Source organism: Hippopotamus amphibius, chromosome 8 (assembly GCF_030028045.1).
Source record: "Hippopotamus amphibius kiboko isolate mHipAmp2 chromosome 8, mHipAmp2.hap2, whole genome shotgun sequence".
NCBI lineage: Eukaryota > Metazoa > Chordata > Mammalia > Artiodactyla > Hippopotamidae > Hippopotamus > Hippopotamus amphibius.
Window position 1 is genome coordinate 19,086,949 of NC_080193.1, and position 20,182 is coordinate 19,107,130.

The 20,182-nt window shown below is 46.8% G+C and overlaps 1 protein-coding gene across 14 annotated transcripts in view; it reads right to left on the reverse strand.

Moving 5' to 3' along the window:
• The window catches only part of CAMKK2 (calcium/calmodulin dependent protein kinase kinase 2), a 44,934-nt gene that overhangs the window by 8,788 nt on the left and 15,964 nt on the right, over positions 1-20,182 (reverse strand). For 8 of the 14 annotated variants that reach the window (XM_057745385.1, XM_057745375.1, XM_057745382.1 and 5 more), the window contains exons 3-13: positions 16,087-16,134; positions 15,397-15,450; positions 14,338-14,389; positions 12,228-12,361; positions 10,539-10,578; positions 5,159-5,180; positions 4,942-5,030; positions 3,649-3,848; positions 2,971-3,024; positions 953-1,026; positions 779-866 (exon numbers count right to left, since the gene is read on the reverse strand). In XM_057745385.1, coding sequence (XP_057601368.1) covers positions 779-866; positions 953-1,026; positions 2,971-3,024; positions 3,649-3,848; positions 4,942-5,030; positions 5,159-5,180; positions 10,539-10,578; positions 12,228-12,361; positions 14,338-14,389; positions 15,397-15,450; positions 16,087-16,134 — 855 coding nt within the window. The remainder of the gene's footprint in view (positions 1-778; positions 867-952; positions 1,027-2,970; positions 3,025-3,648; positions 3,849-4,941; positions 5,031-5,158; positions 5,181-10,538; positions 10,579-12,227; positions 12,362-14,337; positions 14,390-15,396; positions 15,451-16,086; positions 16,135-20,182) is intronic. The other 6 variants (XM_057745386.1, XM_057745381.1, XM_057745376.1 and 3 more) reach the window with 1 other exon arrangement.

Consider the following 20,182-nt stretch of genomic DNA (forward strand, 5'->3'; position numbering starts at 1 on the left):
AGGCTCAGCTCAGAGCAGGAAGCATCCTCCCCATTTCACAGAAAGGGAAACAGAGGCCTGGGGTGGCACAGGGAGACCGGTGAGAAGGACACAATCAGGAGAGGACCCAGGCAGAGGTCTGCGCCCTCAACCACCTGCCCCTGGGGGCCAAGCCGTTATCTGTAAGCTTTTGGGCTGCCCGCTCTTCAACTGCTAGTTAGCTGAGGTGCCTGGGAGTTGCTGAAGCAAGTCTCTAGATTTCTTAAAGGTCCATGTGTGTGCCTGTGGCATTGGCAGGGTTGTAGGGGGTGTACAGGGATCTCCCCTAATGGCACTTTCTGCCACCAAGTGGAATTCCGCAGGCCAGGGTCAGAGGTAGGGGATCAAACGGATCACTAACATCCTCCCACCCCAACTGTATTTTCTCCAGGGACAGGCAGGCTAAAGGAAAAGACCCCAGGATTTCAGCAGCCATCGAGTGGAGCATACAGAGACCTGGTCTGAGGAAAGTGGATGCCATCAGCCCAAGCCAGTCGGAGCCAGTGCTAGCTGCCCGGCTGGCAGCAGATCCCACTTCCACAATCACAGCGAACACAAGTCCCAAATCCTCCCCCACCAGCTCCCAGCACCCCTGAGGCCCCAGGTCATGGGAGGGCAGTGGTGCCAAGGAGGGTGCAGCTCTGTAAACAGAGGAGCGAGAGGCCTGGCCGAGGCCGGGTTGAGCCAGACAATTCCAAGCAGGGGACACAGGCTGAGCCCCCGGCACACGCCCCAAGGGGCAGCAGCGGCCCCCGGGTACCTTAATCTCGGGCACCACAATCCTCGACTCGGGGTTCTTGTCCAACATGCGGGTGATCAGGTCCTTCAAGTCCTCGGCTACGTCAGGCCTAGGGGTGGGAGATACATCAGGGGTGGGAGACGTCACCAAGGGCTTGGAGAAGGAGGCGACTTGGGGTAGATGGGCGGTACTCACTGGTCTGGAAATTCCAGGGCCTGACTCTTGATCTTACTGTGTAAACACATGATCCGCTCGTCCATAAACGGGCACTGCGAAGAGAGGTCAGGGACAGGGCGGCCATCAAGGGATGGCACATCTGTCCTGCAAGTGTGGGCAGCACTCCACGTGGGTGACAGCAGAGAAAGAAACAGCCCAGTGGCCCTGTCCAGGGAGGAAGATGTTCCCATTCCCCAAAGATCTAAAAGGACCAGGACTGTCTTTCCAGAAAGGCTAGGGCCTTCCTAACTACACTGGCTCTCCCCTGTAGCTGTGCTTTAATTTACCTACTTACACAAAAGCAAACACTCTTTGCACCCACCTGGCAGGTGAACAATAATGATATAAAGAATACAAAAGATAAAGCAGCAGCAGCAGCAGCAGCTGTGATTTGCAAGCGCTTAGCCTGGACCAGGCCCTGTACTGGGGTTTCTCAGGATCAACATTTCATTAGGCTGTGACCTCTGCCTGGAATGTTCTTCCCACCAATGTCTGCATGGCTTGTTTTCTCCCATCATTCAGGTGTCTGATCAAAGCTCACCTTCTCAGGGAGGACTGCCAGAGCTCCTGTCTAAAACAGACACCCCCTCCACCTCCACGTGATTTCTCAGCGTAGCATCTCCCCCTAACATTATATCACATATGTATTTGTTCACTGTTTGTTTAACTCCTGCACTGGAATGTCAGCTCCAAGAGGGCAGGGATTTTTGTCTGTCTTGCTCACTGCTGACACCCAGTGCCCAAGAACATCCCTGGCACAAAGTAGGGGCTCGATAAATACTTGTTGAATTAATCAATACTTGAATTATTTCTGTTGATCCTCTCAGAAACCATAAAAAATAGTAAATACTATTCTCATTTTACAGAAGAGAAAAACAGAAGCTCAGAGAGCTGCTGTGTCCCGGGAAGCACAAAGCTGGGATTTAAGCCTAGACTGGGCTGACTCTGAAGCCCGTTCATGTACCACCTGCTGGGTGAGAAGTCAATGCCCTCACCGGTGGAGGGCCTGACCCAGGAGGATTGTGCTGGAAAAAGAAACCTTTATGTGGGGTGCTCAGAAGGTTGGAAGAGGTCACAGAAAGTGACCTGGTCCACCCCTGTCCGAGGAAAATGATTTCATTAAGAGCAGTAACTTGAGATAAGAGTTTGCGCAGGTGTATCCATTTGACAGAACACATTAAATAGTACACCTGAGATCTGTATATTCCATGATATGTAAATTTTACCCCAAAAGGAAAAATGAAAACCGCGAACAGTGAGCTCTAGCTAATGACTGCCCTCTGAAGCATATGTAAGGAGGTACAATTCTTACAACTCTGCTGTATGATTGAAAATGTTGGATGGGGGGAGGAGATTATAAACTCCCTTACTTCCTCATGGGACCGGTTTCTTAAGCTTTCCTCAATAGGATACAAGCTCATGAAAAGGAATAATCCTCACTTTTCCTGTCCACATAATCAATCTGAACTTCAGAGTTAAAAACAGAAGCCCCTAAATATCAGTTATATGAAAACAACAAAAGAACAACAATAAAAAGAAGACAAAACAGCACTCCCTAAATCAATAATGCCAAATGGGTTTTAACTTCCATTCCAATTCTATTCCTCCAACAATAAATTCTAGGAACACTGTTGAGAAGACCATCAAAGCAGTACCCAACTACTGTATTTACAACCTTTATAGTCTCTTCCAACCCTTCTGGTTTTTTTTTTTTAAGCTCTTTATTAGAATATAATTGCTTTACACTCTTGTACCAGATTTTGTGGTACACCAAAGTGAATCAGCTGTAAACCCTTCTGTTTTAAAAGCTCGTTTTTTCATAGGTACGCCTATCATATATAGCCATGTGCATTTGGGAAGGCACCCTTTTTCATATCCAGATCTAACTGTGGAAATAAAATAACTTCTAAATAAATGAGTTCTATCTCCCTGCAAGGGTAACTATTAACCCAAGGGGGCCACCCACAACACCCAGGATACAGGACACCCCACCTTACCTGGCCAAACACAAAGCAGTACAATGTCACGCCCATGGCCCAAACATCCAATGCCTGCAAGAAAAAGAGAGCTCCGTGTGAGGGGTGTGAGGGGCCAAGGGGTAGTAAAGGGCTTCTACTGCTTTCACTTGTCCAGCATCCAATATCCAATCCTCCAGCTTCCCTTTGGGGAACTAGCTCTTCTTGACTGCTCAGTCCATGGGCATTTGGGTGGCACTGTTCCTGCCTGCCCAACCCCATGCCTCTGGGAGGGCACATGACCCAGCCCTGGCCAGTGAGAGCAACACTTCCCCTAGGCACTGTGATTGGTTCAAGGATGGGCACATGACCCCACACTGGGCCAATCAGAGCCAATCCCAGGATTTTTGCTCCAGCTCCACAGAAAGAAAACTGCTCTTTTTACTGGGGCTGGCAAACTGGCAGAAAGTAGCCTGGAGCGGCTGATGCCCATTCACTTGGGGAGGAACCCAATTCCAGAAAACAGAGCTGAGAGATGCAGAGACGGATTCCTCTTTGAATCCCTGTATCCAGCCAAGCCTGAAGCCAAATGCACCCCGCTCCTCATCCACATATCCAATGGATTCTCTGTTTAAGCCAGTGGGTTGGATTTTTGCCACTTACAACTTAAAGGACCCTAACACAGGCAGAACTCCGCTCTGCAGGCAGATCAAAACCTACCTTCCCAGAGAAGATCTTCCGGGTCTCCGAGAGCGACTCGGGCGCCATGAAGGCGGGGGTGCCCACGGTGTTAGAGAGGAGGGCGTCGCTGCCCTTGAACTCGTTGCTCACGCCAAAGTCCGCAATCTTGATGTGCCCATCTTCTCCGACCAGCAGGTTGGAAGGCTTGATGTCCCGGTGGATGATCTTCTGATAGTGCACTGGGGGCGCGATGGGAGAGAGAAGGCAGGAAGGCCGCATGAGGAGCTCCACGCTGCCCACACAGCCCAGAGACACAGGCAGGAAGCCCTCTGTTGTCCTAGCCCCAGGCCCTTCCCAGGCTTCCGCTCCCAAACCTGCTGCACACCCACGGCTCTGAAAGATGAGGGGAGTGTCTCTAAAGGAGCTGTCCCATCCTCCACAGCGAGGCGTGAAACACTGACTGCCCACAGCCATCGGTCACTGCCTGCTACAGTCTACGTCACCAGTGACGGGGCATGGAGAGTTCGTGTGGAGCCTGGCTCCCAGCTAGAAGCCTCAAGACTTGTGACCGTCCAATGCCTTTTCATTCCCTGACACCACCGCTCCACCTGTTCACACCAGCAGTGGCTGGAGGTCGCTCTGAAGTGTGAAGCACCGCAGGATTGGGGAGCTGGCTAACTGTTCCTGCCCGGATGTCAGCCCGTGGGAGAGGACAATCCTCCGGTCTGCAAGACCCAGCTGCATTTCTGGGGTGGTGATGGTGATGAAATGATGATACGGGTAATACCAGCAGGAGCAGCAGCTGCTTTGTCTTGCCCTGTGTTAGGTGCTTCCCACTCACCCATTTCAATCTCACAACAATCCTATGTGATAGGCAAAGGGTATGAGTCAACATGTTTAACAACCAGAAACAGAAAGGACACCCTGCCGGTCAGAACCACTGATGTCCTCGCTGATTTCAGGCCTGGTGAAGAGACTGCATTCGCATCTTACAGAGGTTCCAGGATGTTAACAGGATCCCAGGGTTGTTGGGAGTAAGGGATGATGCAAGACACTTGGTGCCTGGGACACACTGTGTGCCTGGGACACACAGAAAGTGCTGGATAAACAGTCACTAACACTATTGCTCTTCGTTTTTCCGTGTGGCAGGAAGAAGGGTTTCTGCTTGCTGTGGGCATGGCCCCAGCAGGGCTCTCTACAGCTCAGACAGTTCTGTTTCCTGCCCACTTCCCTGTGCTCCAGGTGGGAGATAAAAATCCCTCTGCTTTCCATCCACTCCCTGGGAATGCTAACCACCCCCTGGGTGGGAGTCCTCCCACAGACCCCACTTACAGTATTCGATGCCCTTGATCAGATCCTGGAAGTAGAAACGGGCCTGGTCTTCAGAGAGTGGTTTGAGGGTGGGGACTTCCATCACAGGCCTGAAAAGTCAACACATGCATGAAAAGCAAACCAGACACACCAGGCTGTGCCCTCTCTCACCCCCTCACTCAGCTTTGCAGCTCAAGAAGCTTCGGGCATCATACCTGCTGGGAATGGGGACACTCACCCTTGGTTGACCAGTTCAAACACTGTAGGATAGAGAAGGGGGTGAATGGTTACACTGGGAAATTGGAAATCCATCTTCCTTCCCCTCCTCCCCAATTCCCAACCACCCTTAGAAACACCAAGAAGCACTGAAACTAACACTGGGGCTGGGAAGAGGGCGCGTCCACGGAACCAAAGCCATGGAAGGTTCTGCTTTTCTAAGTTCCCATGAGGAGGGTAGAGGGTCAGAGATTTCTGGTGTCCCTGGGACCCCAGACTGGCTCTACTTCTAGTCCTCAAACAGCTGAGGACCCTCTGTCAGAGGAAACAAAGCAAGGAGACCCAAGACAGGTGGAGGCAGCTGCTGGGCTCCTTTCATCTTCCTTGCATACCTGGCGGGGTGGGGGGGAGCAGCAGAGAAGGGGAGGCAGTCCAGGGATATGACTGATGCTAAACTATGTCCTCTCACTCACACCTAGGTCCTGAGCCAGAGGCCTGCCAAAGAACAGGTCTAAGGCGACACAACCCAAACATCGATTTACTGAGGCACAAAAGAAGTAGCCCTAGGGGTCTTCTGAACCCTAGCAGAGTTGTAATTCAAGAAACAGCACGAACAGGTTTCAGTGACCCCTCTCACATTCTCCAAGCGGCCAGACTATGTCAAGCAAAACAAGAATTGTTGGCTAATACTGTTCCAGCTACTCAGTGCTGGGCTCAGCTGGCCCTCGAACCCTTTCCCACGACTCTTAATCCAAACCGAGACTTGGAGCTAGAGGTGGGGGTGGAGATCGCCCCACCACCTCAAAGGCCCACTCATCCTGTTCCTCATACACTGGGCCCTGCGTGATGCACAGGCACGCACGACACGCAAACGCCCCCCTGCCTGCCAGCTTCCTCCCAGCCCTGTGTATGTGGGGGCCCCTCTCACCTCCACCATCAAGTATTCCATAAACTATATTCGGGAAATGCACAGTCCTTTGTGTTGTGGAGGAAGTTATTTTTTGCATTTCTAAAAGTTGAGGTGAAATTTTCTGAACGTAAAACTATTTTAAAGTAGATGATTCAGTGGCATTTAGTCGTCCGCTGCCTCCAGTGAAAGCATCGCCTCTATTGAGTTTCCGAAGATTTTCAGCCCGCTAAGAAGAAACTCTGTGCCCATTAGTAGTCACTCCCCACACCCCCTCCCCCTAGCCCCTGGCAACCACTAATCTGCTTTCTGTTTCTATACATTTGACTATTCTGGACATTTCATATACATGGAGTCATACAATATGCAACTTTTGGTAAGTGGCTTTTTCACTTCGCATGTTTTCAAGGTTCATCCATGTTGCAGCATGTGTCAGTAACTTTGTTCCTTTTCATGGCCAAAGAATATTACATGGTGTGGATATGCCACATCTTGTTTATCCATTCATCAACTGATGAACATCTGGGTTATTTCCACATTTTGGCTATTATGAATAATGCTGCTATGAACATTCATGTACAAGCATTCACGTACAAGTATTTGCGTGGCTGTTTTCAGTTCTTTGGAGTATATACTTAGGAGTGGAATTGCTGGGTCACGTGGTGTAGTTATTTTAATTTTGTTTTGCTTGTACAAATACAACTGGGAATATGAAGTTGTACTCTAGGAAATGAAAAAAAACAGTCTAGTGGATTTCAAAATCCAGTGGAGAATGACTTTGGAATTGTCTGTTTTCTGGAAGCATCTAGCCACATTGGAGCTGCTTCTGGAAGAAGGGTTGTTCCAAAGCTGTCAAAGGGCTGAGGTGGCCAAGGGGAAAGAGTTGGCTCCTCAGAAAAAATGAGGGCTTAAACGTTCTGACCAGAAAAGGAACTGGCACAACAGTGTAAAGCAATTATACTCCAATAAAAAAATGAAAAGAAAAGGAACTTAACTTCCCCAGGGCCCCACCCTGTTTTCAGGTTCATCAACCAGCATTGGCCAAATCCTAGTTAGGACAAATCTGCCGTGGCTTCAGGCTGCGGTTAGAAGCAAAAGCAATGGCGCTGAAGGTAAGGTTTCCACCAGCAGGAGCGCTGGTCCCCTCCTGCTTTCCCACCTTGGTTATGTAAATTTTAACTTTCAAGAGCTGTTTCATGAATTTGTTTCCTCCCAAGCACCATAACTCATTTGGCGTGAGAGAAGCTGGCCTGTTGAAGTAGGTCTATTTTCAGTCACTAACAGTTCTGCAGTTGCAGAACCCTTGCTGATATACCTGCAACCTGGCTTCACACACTGCCCCGTCAGTCCTCGCCACACACAGCTGTGGCTGGAAACTAAAAAATAACGGTGTCAGGATTTCTTTCAAAACCACTGGAATCACAGACCAAAATCGCATAGCTCCTTTCTACACCACCACCTCAAGAAGTGAAAAACTCTCTCCATGAAGCTGCCTAGTCCAAATGGCTTAGGAAACTCCTCTCTGAAGCTTGGGTCACATTCTTTACATACTCATTCGACTCCTCCTCGGCTCAAAACCCTCCAAGGGCTCCCTTCTCGCTCAGAGGAAGAGGCAAAGTCTTACAACGCCTCTGCCATCTGGTCCCCACTGTCCTGCACAAATGCCACCTCTATGTGGCATCTCCAGGAGCCACTCGGTTTCCCAATCCCCCCACCTGGAACTCCTGGCTCCCCTGACCCTACTCAGTTAGCTTTTCCCCATGGCGTTGTCACCTTTGAAGCCTATGCCTAACACTTAGGTCTGAGTGTGTCTGTCCCTCCTCACCAGAACAATAAAGTGCCCTGAGTGTTGGGGGTTATGTGGGGTGGGGAGCTGAGTTTCATTCCCTGAAGAACCTAGAACAGGGCCTGACACACTGTAATGTTTGTTAAATGCACAACCCACCTCTTCAGAAACAGCCCAAAGCCACTCGGAGTCAGGTCTGGGGCCCCAAGTGAGCAAATTATGCTATGGATGCCATTCTGGGCCAAAAATTATCTTTTAAATATTTATTTGGCTGTGGTGGTTGCGGTACATGGGATCTTTGTTGCAGCATCTTTTAGTTGCAGCATGTGGGATCTAGATCCCTGACCAGGGATCAAACCCAGGCCCCCTGCATTGGGAGCACAGAGTCTTAGCCACTGGACCACCAGGGAAGTCCCCCAAAACTATCTTTTACATTTTGTGATTTCTTCTATATTTCCCCAAACTTCACTCATTTGCCTATCATGTTTATAATTTGGCCATATCTATATATCATATCTATCTATACCATGTAAATATACTGTTATTTATTATTTATTTCATATTACATGTGAAATTTATATGGAATAAATTTATATGAAATTTATTTCATATCATATAATAATAAGTATACTATTATTTATTTCATACTTTTCTTTAAATTGACTTAGTGTTAAAACTTTTAGCCTTATCCCAGGTAATAACATCCAGGAAATCATGAGTTTAGTGTGCTGGTTATAGTCTTTCCTATACAATAGTAAATTAAGTCTAAAAATTTGTTTAATGTTTGTCCATACATCACCTAAAACCGTCTCATATCTTTAAAGTGGTGTTGGTACTGCATTTTGCAGTTCTGTGATGTTCATATTTTTTTAATGAATGTTTCACAATTTTTTAAAGTTATCATATCTGATGTTGTTTACTGTGTAGCTTGTAAACTGTTTCTAAAGGAAGGGTTTTAAAGTTCTAAAATGTGGGCTGCATACGATACACCCTTAAGGAATTGGCATTAACTTTTTCAGGTGCAATAATGGTATTGTGATCATGTAGGAGATGTGGGCCGAAGTGTTTAGGGGCTGAAGTGTCAGGATGTCTGCTACTTTACTTTTGGATGGGTCAGCAAAAAAAATACAGAGAAATTGATGGGTGGATGGCTAACTGATAAAGCAAATATGACAAAAAGTTACTAACTGTTGAATCCAGGTGGTAGGTACACAGGTATTCATTGCACTCTTCTTTGAACTTTAACATTTTTCATAATAAAAACCTGAGTGGGGGGTGGGGGGATGAAAAATAAAATGTCCTGCGCAACAACAGCATCCTTGGAATTGAACCATAGCAACTACTTTAGGGGAAATTGAGCTCTGAGCTCTAGTTCCAAACCAGACCCATTACTTTATGATTAATCACTCCCTGTGCAGCAAAGGATCATCCAGTGCTCACTGAGGAGACAGGCTGGGCTCAGCCCTGCCCACACCACTCATCTCCTTCATAACCCTCCCAGCTGGCATCTGTACCCGCTCAACATGCATAAGGTTGTCCGAATGCCTACCCAAGCCAGACATCACCGGGGACATGTGACCTGTTTATCATGCCTTCCTGGGCCTGACAATCTGCTGTCCAGCTTTGAATTAGTCCTGTGCTTTCTGGGAACTGACTGACAGCTGCCCCATGTCCTCAGGACATACCTGAGTCCTTCTAATGCTGTGTGCAGGGCCGAGACCCTTTGATGGCCCCTCAAGGCTCCAAACGCCCCATCATGGCCTCCCAGACCCTCCATCCTCTTTCCCACCCTCTCTCCCTGGTTTTCTCTGCTGCAGCCACATTTTTCTCGAACACACTAAGCTCTCACCAGCCTTGGGGTCTTTGTACCTGCTGTTTCCTCTGCCAGGAATATTCTTCCTCAGATGTAATAGGGTCATGTCCTTGATATTCAGGTGCTGAATGGTCACCTCCTATCTGCAGTGGTCCCTCCATCTCTCTCTCATATCACCCTGTTTAATCTTCTTCAGACCATCTATCCGAAGTTGATTATCTGCTTTATTTACAGACATCCCTTGGTATCTATGGGGAATTGGTTCCAGGAACCCCCGCGGACACCAAAATCTGCAGATGCTCAAATCCCTTATATAAAATGGTGTAGTATTTGCATATAACCTATGTACATCCTCCCCTATACTTTAAATCATCTCTGGATTACTTAGAACATCTCATACAATATAAATGCTCTGTAAATAGTTGCCAGTGGATGGCAAATTCAAGTTTTACTTTTTGGAACATTCTGAAATTTTTTCTTTTCAATATCTTCAATCTATATTTGGTTGCATCTGTGGATGCAGAACCTGCGGACACGTAGGGCCGACTGTAGTTGTTGACTGTGTGTCCTTCCTGACTAGAATACCAGCTTCATAAGAGCACAGTGCTCATCTTTCTTACGCATCACTGCATCCTTAGTGCATAGAATGGTGCCCAGCACAAAGTACATCCTCTATAAATATCTGCAAATGGATGAATAGGACACCCAGATAAAGTCCCGGCCAGAACTCCTTTCTACCTCCTGCTTTGAACCAGGGGTGCAGCCTTCTGTGTGGGGCCCAGTTGGAGCAGGAAAGGGCAGGATATGCCAGGGGCAGGGGACACCTGGAGAGCACGCCTTGGCTTTGGCAAGAGCAGCTGCCTGAGTGCGGGTGGCAGAGGCAAGGGCTCTCTTACCCATGTACAGATGGTCCTCATTGGGGTCATCCAGGACCTGCTGGCACAGCCACATGGAACAGGCAGGAGGTGAGGAGCAGGGGAGAGGAAGAGAGAGAAAAGACATGAGCAGGGAGGAAGCAGCATCCATGTGACTGCATTTGCCAATGGGAGGGCTGCACTTTCCACTGTTTTTCCTGGTTAAGATGAAGGGCACAAGAAAAAACCCAGAGTGTGTGATCCAAATGGCCATCTGGAAAATAAGTGCTTTCTAGCCCAATCCTGGAGGGTCCTAAACACCCAGAAAGGAGGTTACAAAAGGGAGGGAGCAGATTCCTCCCCTGGAAAAAATCTCAGCTTGAATAAGAATCCCACCTGACTCCTAGGAGACAATGGACTGGTCATCAGGGTGAAAATTCAAACCCTGTCCTCATTCCCCCTGCCCCAGCAGGAAATGAGATCTCTCTGCCTGGAACTGTCACAGCACTTTCTTTCTCTCTTTCATGGCCTTCCTGCTTTCATTTTATCACCATTTCTATCTTCTTCTCTCCAAAGGGCAGGCACCAGGTTGCCTCCATCTCGGTTGCCTCCATGGTGCCCCGTACAGAACTAGGCACCTAGCAGGTGCTCAGGAAATGTCTGATGAATGAACAGGCAAGCTGGCAAAGAGTCTTGCTGGGTGGGGAGCCCACACGCCACAGGGCACGAGGGAGAAGGGAGATCCTGCCAGGACCCAGACACACGCACTAACCAAGTGCCCTTGGACTTCCTCTAACATGGCCGACTCAAGCATCAGTTAGTTGAAATTGTGAAATTCAGTGTGACAGGTGGAGATGGACTGCAGCCACCATCTCTCTTCTTTTGGGAAGAAACAAAGGCAGGTTCCTTGGCTAAACTGGTCCTCCTACCTTTTCCCATATCACACTCACCTTCCCCAGTCATCCAAGAGTCACAGGACAAGAGCCCTGAGAAAGGGATGCATCCTAGGCAGAGGCCCGGGACAGCCAACCTGGAACCTTAGGCCCTGCCTTTCGAGGAAAAGTCAGACCCAGACACTTGCCTACCTAGAGTTCTATTATTTTTCTTAAGAAAATCCTTTATGTTAATGTGTAGGATTATTGTTGTTTTTAAATGAATTAAAAATTATTTTTAGCTTCTCAGTTTTAAAGTCTAATGTGATAAATATTAATAAATATAACCCCCATAAGCAAAAGTTTTTTGCAGTCTTCAATTATTTTTAAGAGCTAAAAGGGTCTTGAGACCAAAAAGTGTGAGAACTACTGATCTAGAGCAGGGGTTGGCAAACTGTGGTGTACAGGCCAAATCTGGCTCTTCACCTGTTTTTTTAGGTAAAGTTTTATCGAAACTCTGCCAGGCCCATTTGTTTATATACAAATGGCTGCTTTTGTGCTACAACTAAAGAGAACCAGCTCCAAGAAGACAGAAACAGGTGAAGGGCAAGCCTCAGTCTCCCTCTGAGCCTCAATTCCTTCATCTGTAAAATGGGAGTAATAGTCTAAGCAAGGGGATGAGGATTACACAGAATAACCAGGTGAAGGAGCCTGGAGAAATAACTACCACTCAGCCCTGCAACAGGCTGTTTGATGTGACGTGGCCCTCCCTGGAAACCAGTGATATGGCATTTTGGTAATAACAGAGACAGGGCTGGACCATCACCATTCCTCCCTCCTCCGTGTCCCCCCACCTCACCTCCACCAGCTTCACCACATTGGGGTGGTCCAGCTTCTTGAGGATGGCAATTTCCTGGTACACCTGCTCAATGGGGCCCCTGGGCTGGATGCAACCCCCAGGGGCTGGCCGGGTGCCTCGGGGAGGGGGGCGACCTGAAGGAGACATGAACCATCCCAGAGTCAGGGCAAAGAGACTTTCCTCTGCAGAGGGGGACTGTAGGCAGGACAAATGAAGGGGAGTGGGGAGGCTCTCAGAAGGGCTGGATTGGCTGATGCCACCAGGGGCTTTAAACAGCCTTCCCTTCATCTGGCTCCTCTGTTGCTGGAAACTAGTGAGGCTGGAGACTCAGTCCCCTTGCCCAGCCTTCTGTTAATCCTCTCCCTCCTGTCCCACGCCCCACGCCACAGTGAGAATCAAGAGTTCACTGAGGTACAAGGAAAAGAAGTCTGAGGTCTAGTTCACCAATCTCAATATTCCCCTCTCTGGGGCTCAGTTTTCCCACCCCATAAGATGGACAAAAACATTATCCCTCACCTCCATAACTCATGGAAATAGCAGAGACATAAAATAAAGTCAGGGATAGGAAAAGAAGAGCTGATGAGAGAAAAAACAAAGGGCTTGCTTGGCCCTGCAGTGACTGATAGTCAAAAGGTCACAGTGATGGAGAAGACCATGGTCAAAACACTTACGATGCATATTATATGTAAGTAAGGATCTAAGTGTGACTAACAGAACAGAACGTGGATGTGTCAGCCTTGGAAAAGTAAAAGCAGAGGTGCAGGTGTCAGAAGTGGGATGTGAAGAGAGGCAAGGCAAGTTCAAAGGAAAGACACTTGCTGCATCTGCTGGAACAAAGAAGAAAGAGACAAGGGTAGTAACAAAAAAGGAGCTGAACATCATGGTGTCACCTCGTTGCCTGGCTGGGGAAAGGGAGGAAAGGAGTGGTTTCAGCTATCCTCAGAGGAAGTCAGAAGTAAATGCCAGAAATTAATAAATCAAGAAATAACAGCACAGGGATATTATCTGGCTCAGAGTTCAGATAAGCAGGATAAACCAAGGTGATAGGATGGGGCTGGGGATTTATGTTTCTTCTTATCCACCTTCCCTTTTCGGCTCAGGCCGACATTTTGCTCAGCACAGCTGGCAGGGAGCTTATCCTGGAGCAGCAGATGCTCACCTACACCTGATCACATGCAGTAATTACCAGCTCCTAAAAGAGCTAAAAGTGGGGGCTGCCTATACAAAGAGGGAGGAGTACAGCAAGACACTGTTGATCTCCATTGTACACCCTTCTGTTCTTTTGCACCTTTGTAGATATAACTGAAATACCTTATGCTATTTCAATTTTTAAAAACTCATCATTTTAAAATGTATATTTCAATGGTTTTTAGTACATTCACAAGGTTGTGCAACCATCACCACTGTCTTGAACATTTTCAATGCGCCCCCCACCCCAAAAAACAACCCATACCTATTAACAGTCATCTCCCACTCCCTTTTAACCCCAGCCCCTGGAAATCACTAATTTGCTGTCTCTGGATTTACCTATTCTGGACATTTCACATAAGCGGAATCATACAATATGTGGCCTTTTGTGTCTGGCTTCTTTCATTTAGCATCATGTTTTCAAGATCATCTGTGTTGCAGCATGTATCAGAATTTCATTTCTTTTTATGGCTGAATAGTATTCCACTGACTAGACAGACTACCTGTTGTTTATTCAGTCATCTGTTGACAGACATTTGGGGCTGTTTCTATACTTTGGCTATTATGAACAGTGCTGCTATGAGCCTTCGTGTACGAGCTTGTGCGAACACGTTTTCAATTCTCTTGGATATATATGCCTAGGAGTAGAATTACTGGGTCATACAGTAACAGCATGTTTAACTTTTTGAGGAACTGACAAACTGTTTTCCTCTAAGGGATTTTTTTTTTTTACTTCATACCTATATTACTTTAATAAATATTTTTTTAAAGAAAATGAATTTTAAAATGTCAGCAGGAGGCCCAGCGTTGTCTTTGGAGAATTCACCCAGAGCACCTCCACAGGGAACACCATTCAATGGGTCTTTCTGTCTTGCCCCAGACCCTGCCCTTAAGAACAAAGGGCCTGGCCCAACAAACTCACGTGGAAAGCCAGCCTGTCGGATCAGTTTCTTTTTGGACAGCACCTTCATTGCCTGTGGGAGACAAAGACCCCATGTCCTGGTTAAAATGGGGAGGAGGGTGGAGGGAGAGTCCCTTCCACTCCTAGGCCTGCCCAAGCTCTCGGTGCCCCAGCAGCGTCAGGACAACAGAGTGAGCACCTTGTCGTCTGAATGGGTCAACTCCACAGGTTATATGAAGGCTGGACTCCCGGGGTCCCTCCAGCCTGGAGGGTACTTCCGAGGTTCCAGGTCAGGTCTCCCAGCTGGGAGGCCACAGACCTTGGGATTTGCTACCACTGAACCAAGACATAAGTGAGGGACTTCCCTGGGGACACAGGTTCAAACCCTAGGCTGGGAAGATCCCACATGCCACGGAGCAACTAAGCTCATGCACCACAACTACTGAGCCTGCGAGTCACAAGTACTGAAGCCCACGTGCCTAGAGCCCATACTCCGCGACAAGAGAAGCCACTGCAATGAGAAGCCCACGCACCGCAATAAAGAGTAGGCCCTGCTCGCCAAAACTAGAGAAAGCCTGTGTGCACCAACGAAGACCCAATGCAGCCAATAAATAAGTAAATAAATAAATTTATTTAAAAAAAAAAGACACAAGTGAGTTGGAGTGATGGGCAAGGGACATTTTACACGTGGGGAAACTGAGGTTCAGCATTTGTGTCACTTGCCCAGGGACACACAACTGGCACATGGGAGGGTGAGGATTTGAACCCACACTGGACTGACTCCAAAGCCTCAGCCACAGGGCAGTCTGTCTCACTACCACTCGGCTCTTGGTGCTATGGAGGCTGTAGAAAGGGCAGCCCAGAGTAAAGATATGAGACATTTGTGGCATTCCTTCCCTCCATCTTCCTGAGCCAATTACTTCACCTCCCCATTCCTGTGCTTCCTTCCTAATGCACAAAATAAACATAACCTAAGAATAAAATGAGACGACAGCTAAGAAAACCTTCCAGGAAGCCAGGTGCTGGAAAGGCTTTTTCTTGGACAAGAACGGAGGTGAGGAGGGGGATGTGGATACTCACGTAGTAGGTGTTGTCATTTTCATTGTAGGCCAACTTGACCACGCCATAGGAGCCCTGGATAAAGGGAGATGCCCATGACATACTATCCAGAAGTTATGGTCTGCAAAATGAGGACCCTAATACAGCACTGGCAAAATCCTCCCTGTATTTTGTTGTATCTGCAGTTTTTAGAAAGTTTGCACTACTGGCCAAGAATTAAAAACAGGTCAGATATAAAAATCCAGATCCTGACATGGATATGAAGCCATAATCATTCCTATATGTTAACAGTTTGCTGCAGTCTTCACCACTCCCTACTGTCTTATACCTAGCATGTTTTCCTCATTTATGTTACTCACTTGCTCTCTGTTGGCATTTGAGTTTTTGACCCTTGCAATGATACACCCATTGGCTGATATAAAAGCAAAAAAAGATGTGAGAATATCTCAAGGAGAAAAAAAGCCAACACTAATATTAGTGATACGGAATTTCCCTGGAGGCCTTTGTGAGCTTTTGTAGAAACACAGTATGATGTAAAAACAAAACAAAATAAAGCAAAATAGATGGACCATCAATAACAAAACCCTCCCCCTCTCAGCCTCGACTCCAAGGACTCCTCTCCCACTCCCAACTCAAGTGGGGTTCCCTCCATAGTATCTGAGACGTTCCATCCATCCTATGGAAAACCAGCCTGGCTCCTGGGATATTTACCTTTCCAATTTCATCCTTCAGTGTGTACTGATTCAGCTGTACACAATCCTGGAAAGTAAGTAGAAACACATAGAATATGAATTGTAAGTTTTCAGCTAGATACATTTTTCACAAACTAAAACACCTTAACCAGGATCCAAATCAAGAAAGGGAATATTCCCAGCTCCCCAGAAGCATTTTCCATATTGGCCCCTGTCCAGGATGACCACTGTCCTGACTTCTACCAGCACAGCTGTTGGAGTTTTTTAATTTTTTTATTTTTTTGGCCACACCACGTAGCTTGTGGGAGTTTAGTTCCCAGACCAGGAATTGAACCCATGCCCCTGCAGTGGAAGCTCAGGAGTCTTAACCACTGGACTGCCAGGGAAGTCCCTACCAGCACAGTTTTTGAGAGCATAATTGTAAGAGCGTAATCATATAGTATGTACTCTTTTAATACCCATTTTAAAGATTCTTCCCACTTTTAAAAAGTTAATTTTATTTATTTACTTTTTAAAAGTTAATTTAAAATTAAACAATAATCCATGACTGTTATCCTGTAAAAAATATAAAGTGCTACATAAGAAGAAACTGAGTGTCCTTAGAGCAGACAAAAGTTTAACAGTTTCTCAAATGTTCTTTTTTGTACAAAAAAGTGCAAAATACAAAAGGAAACAAATGATAAATTGAATTACAATCAAAATTAAAACTTTCACTCTTTGAAACACTACTAAGAAAACAGAAGGTAAGCCACAGCCTGAGAAAAACTATTTGCAACACTTATATTGGACAAAAGACTTGTATCCAGAATATCGAAAGAACTCCTACAGCTCATTAATAAAACACAACCCAGCTAAAAATGGGCTAAAGATTTGATAAGCTATTTCCCCAAAGAAGCTACACAAATGACCAATAAGCTCGTGAAAAGATGTTCAACATCATCACTCATTGAGGAAATGCAAATTAAAACCACAACCACTAGACTGGCTAAAATCAAAAAGACTGACCAAACTAAGCATTGTCAGAATGTAAGGCAGATGAAACTTTCACGCTGGTGGGAATTTTAAATGGTGCAGCCTCTTTGCAAAACAGTTTGGCAGTTTCTTAACAAGCACTTCCCATATGATCTAGCCATTTTACACTTAGGTGTTTACTCAAAAGAAATGAAAACTTGTGTCCATGCAAAGATTTGTATACAAATGTTCACGACAGTTTTATCTGTAATAAACTAGAAACAATCCAAATGTCTGTCAACATGTAAATAGATAAACAAACCATGGTATATCTATACAATGGAATATTACTTAGCAATAAAAATGAATACTAGTATGTGCAAAAACATGGATACATCACAAAATCGTTATGCTATGAAAGAAGCTAACCTAAAAAAAGAGTACATACTAAATGATTCCACTTACATAAAATTCCAGAACTTGTAAGCTAATCTATAATGAATAAAAGCAGGTCCGCCGCGACCTGGGAAAGGGGTTTGGGAGAGGGATGCATTGTTGGGTGTGCTGGAAATGTCTGCGATCTTGACGGGGGTGATGGTCTTATGGATTTATACATACATCAGTACTGATCATATTGCACTTCTGAAATATGTGCACTTTATTTCACTTCAATTAGACCTCAGTATAGTTAGGGGGAACACGTTAAGTGATACAAGAAGTAAAACTGGGAAAAGAAACACAATAGAAAGCAAAACTTCAAGCGTTACAGAGAAGCCCAACATTTCTCTTGAACCCCCTCCCACGCCCCAATTCTATCCCTCTCCCCGAACCTTGATATCAGTTTGGTGTATAAACTTCCAGGCCTTTTTCTATGTAAATGCACGCATACATGCACCTGTAGAAAATACAGAGTACTGTTTTGGGATGGGGTTGGGGAGGCATAAACAGTGTCACACTAAATCAGTTCTCAGCTTCCTCTGACTGGAGATAGTTCCACGTCAGACCTGCCTTTTTGACGGGCTATGTGACAGGCCCACAGAGCTCTCACCTCACTGGTGGACTTTTTAGTTTGTTTTGTGTTTCTCTCCAGTATTGTTTTCATTCCCCTGAGTCCTAAAGGCATGTGACAGGCAGAGGTGAGGCCCTGCAGAGCTGTCCTAAGGGGTCTCACTGCCTCATAATCCAGCCCCCACATGCTGCTAAAGTCATCTTCCAAGAGTCCACTCTGACCACATCAGCCCCAGCTCACTGCTGCTTCCAGGCTCGAGTCCTGACTTCACCGCCTAGCCTTCAAACCCTCTAAAGCTCTGACCTTGGCAGAGTTGCCTAGTTGCCCACCGAACACCAGTGCCTCCCTTCTTCCTTATAACTGGAACTCTGGGTGGCAACATTCCAGGCTAGAAAACTTCATTTCCCAGCCTCTCTTACAGTTAAGGTGGCCATATGTTCTGGCTAGTAGGAGGTAAGTAGAAATTGCTGGGTAGAGCTTCCAGGAAAGAGGACTGACTTAGGAGGCAGACATCTTTTGCCTTTCTTCCCTGCTCCTTCTTCCTGCCTGGAATGGAACTGTGAAGGCTAGAGCCACAGCAGCCATCTTGAAATCATGAGGTTTTAAGGGCAAAAGCAACAACAGAACCACCACACCAATACCCAGCTCTAGATTTATTTGACATGATAGATAACCCCAATTGTGTTAAAGCCACTGCTGTTGGGAGATGTCTGCTTTGCTAAGCTATCTCAATTCTAACTATATAAACTCAAATGCTCCCTCCAGCCCTGTTGCCACAGTGCCCTGCTTTTGGGCCCCACACTCCAGCTAACTGAATCCCTGACCTATCCTGAATTCTGTAGGAAGCAATATGTTAGTGTACATAGCTGGTACCTAGCTGGGTTATGGTAATCACACTTTTAAAACAAAAATATTAGAGGAATGAGACTACCTCTGTCACCAAGATGGCCTGTGGCTAGTTATAAAAGTAGGAGATGAAACCACAATAACAAGTTAAAAAAACTAGCTTGTGCCTTCTGCCTCAGGGCCTTTGCTCATGCTGTGCTCAACCCCTGCAGTGAACTCTGTGTGTACCCATCTCCAATTATGAAAAGTCTATCTAGCCCTCAAAAGGCAGTTAAATATCAGCTTCTTTAGAAAGCCATTCTTGATTTCAGGCTTCTCCCAATTAAATTCATTCCTTCCTTCAACAAATATTTTTGAGCTACTATGTGCCAGGCACCATGCTCGGTGCTGGGGACCCTGTGGTGGACAGGACTATTCCTAACATCCTAGCTGGGGGGTGGGGGACAGGCAACAAACAATTTAACAAACACAGATAATCAGATGGTGACAAGTGCTATGAAGGAAAGTCAACAGGGCAACAGGACAGAGAGGGGCTTGAAGGCTGCTTAGAGGAGGTAGAATGAGAGTCCTTTCAGACGAGGTGATATTTGCTTTGAGACTTGGAAGCCAGGTGGAGATAGCCTTGCAAAGATGGGGGGGGGGGGGGGGGCGGATTCCAAGCAGAGGGAACGGCAAGGGTAAAGGCCTAGGAGGGAATGAGCCTGGACATCTGAGGAAGACAAAGAAGTGGGTAAGGTCAGAGCTCTATGAGCTGGTGGCACAAAGGTAGGAGATGGGGCAGGAGGTGGGGTTGGGGCAGATCAGGCCCTGTGAACCCTGCTGGGGATCTGAGTTCCAACCCATCTCCCAGAAGTTTATGGTAAAGATCAGGTGAGAAAGGGCACATACAGTGCTGAGGGCAGTGCCTGGGAAGGCAAACACTCAGCAACTGGGGCCGTGCTGTCTGTCAGGCAGTGAGGTCTCTCACTGACCCGCCATTCCCATTTCAGAGCCCCCAGCACAGCTTCCAACCACCAGCACCTGCATCTCTTTGCTAGAGGTTCTCTCTGGCCTGGAGATACTCTATACACACTCAGGGAAGGTCATCTACCACCAGCAACCCTTACCAGGGACTGCCAGCAGTTAGTGTAAAAGGCCCAGCTCCTTTTACACCCATCCTACAGACAGTCCTACACTGTCTCCCAGGACTGCCCAGAGGCGGAACCTCAGTTGCCCACCATGGTAACCGGCCCCATCTTGCACCCTTTATTGACTTCTCCCTGGGTTTCTGAGGATCACCTCCCAAATCAGCTGGTTGCACTGGAATCCT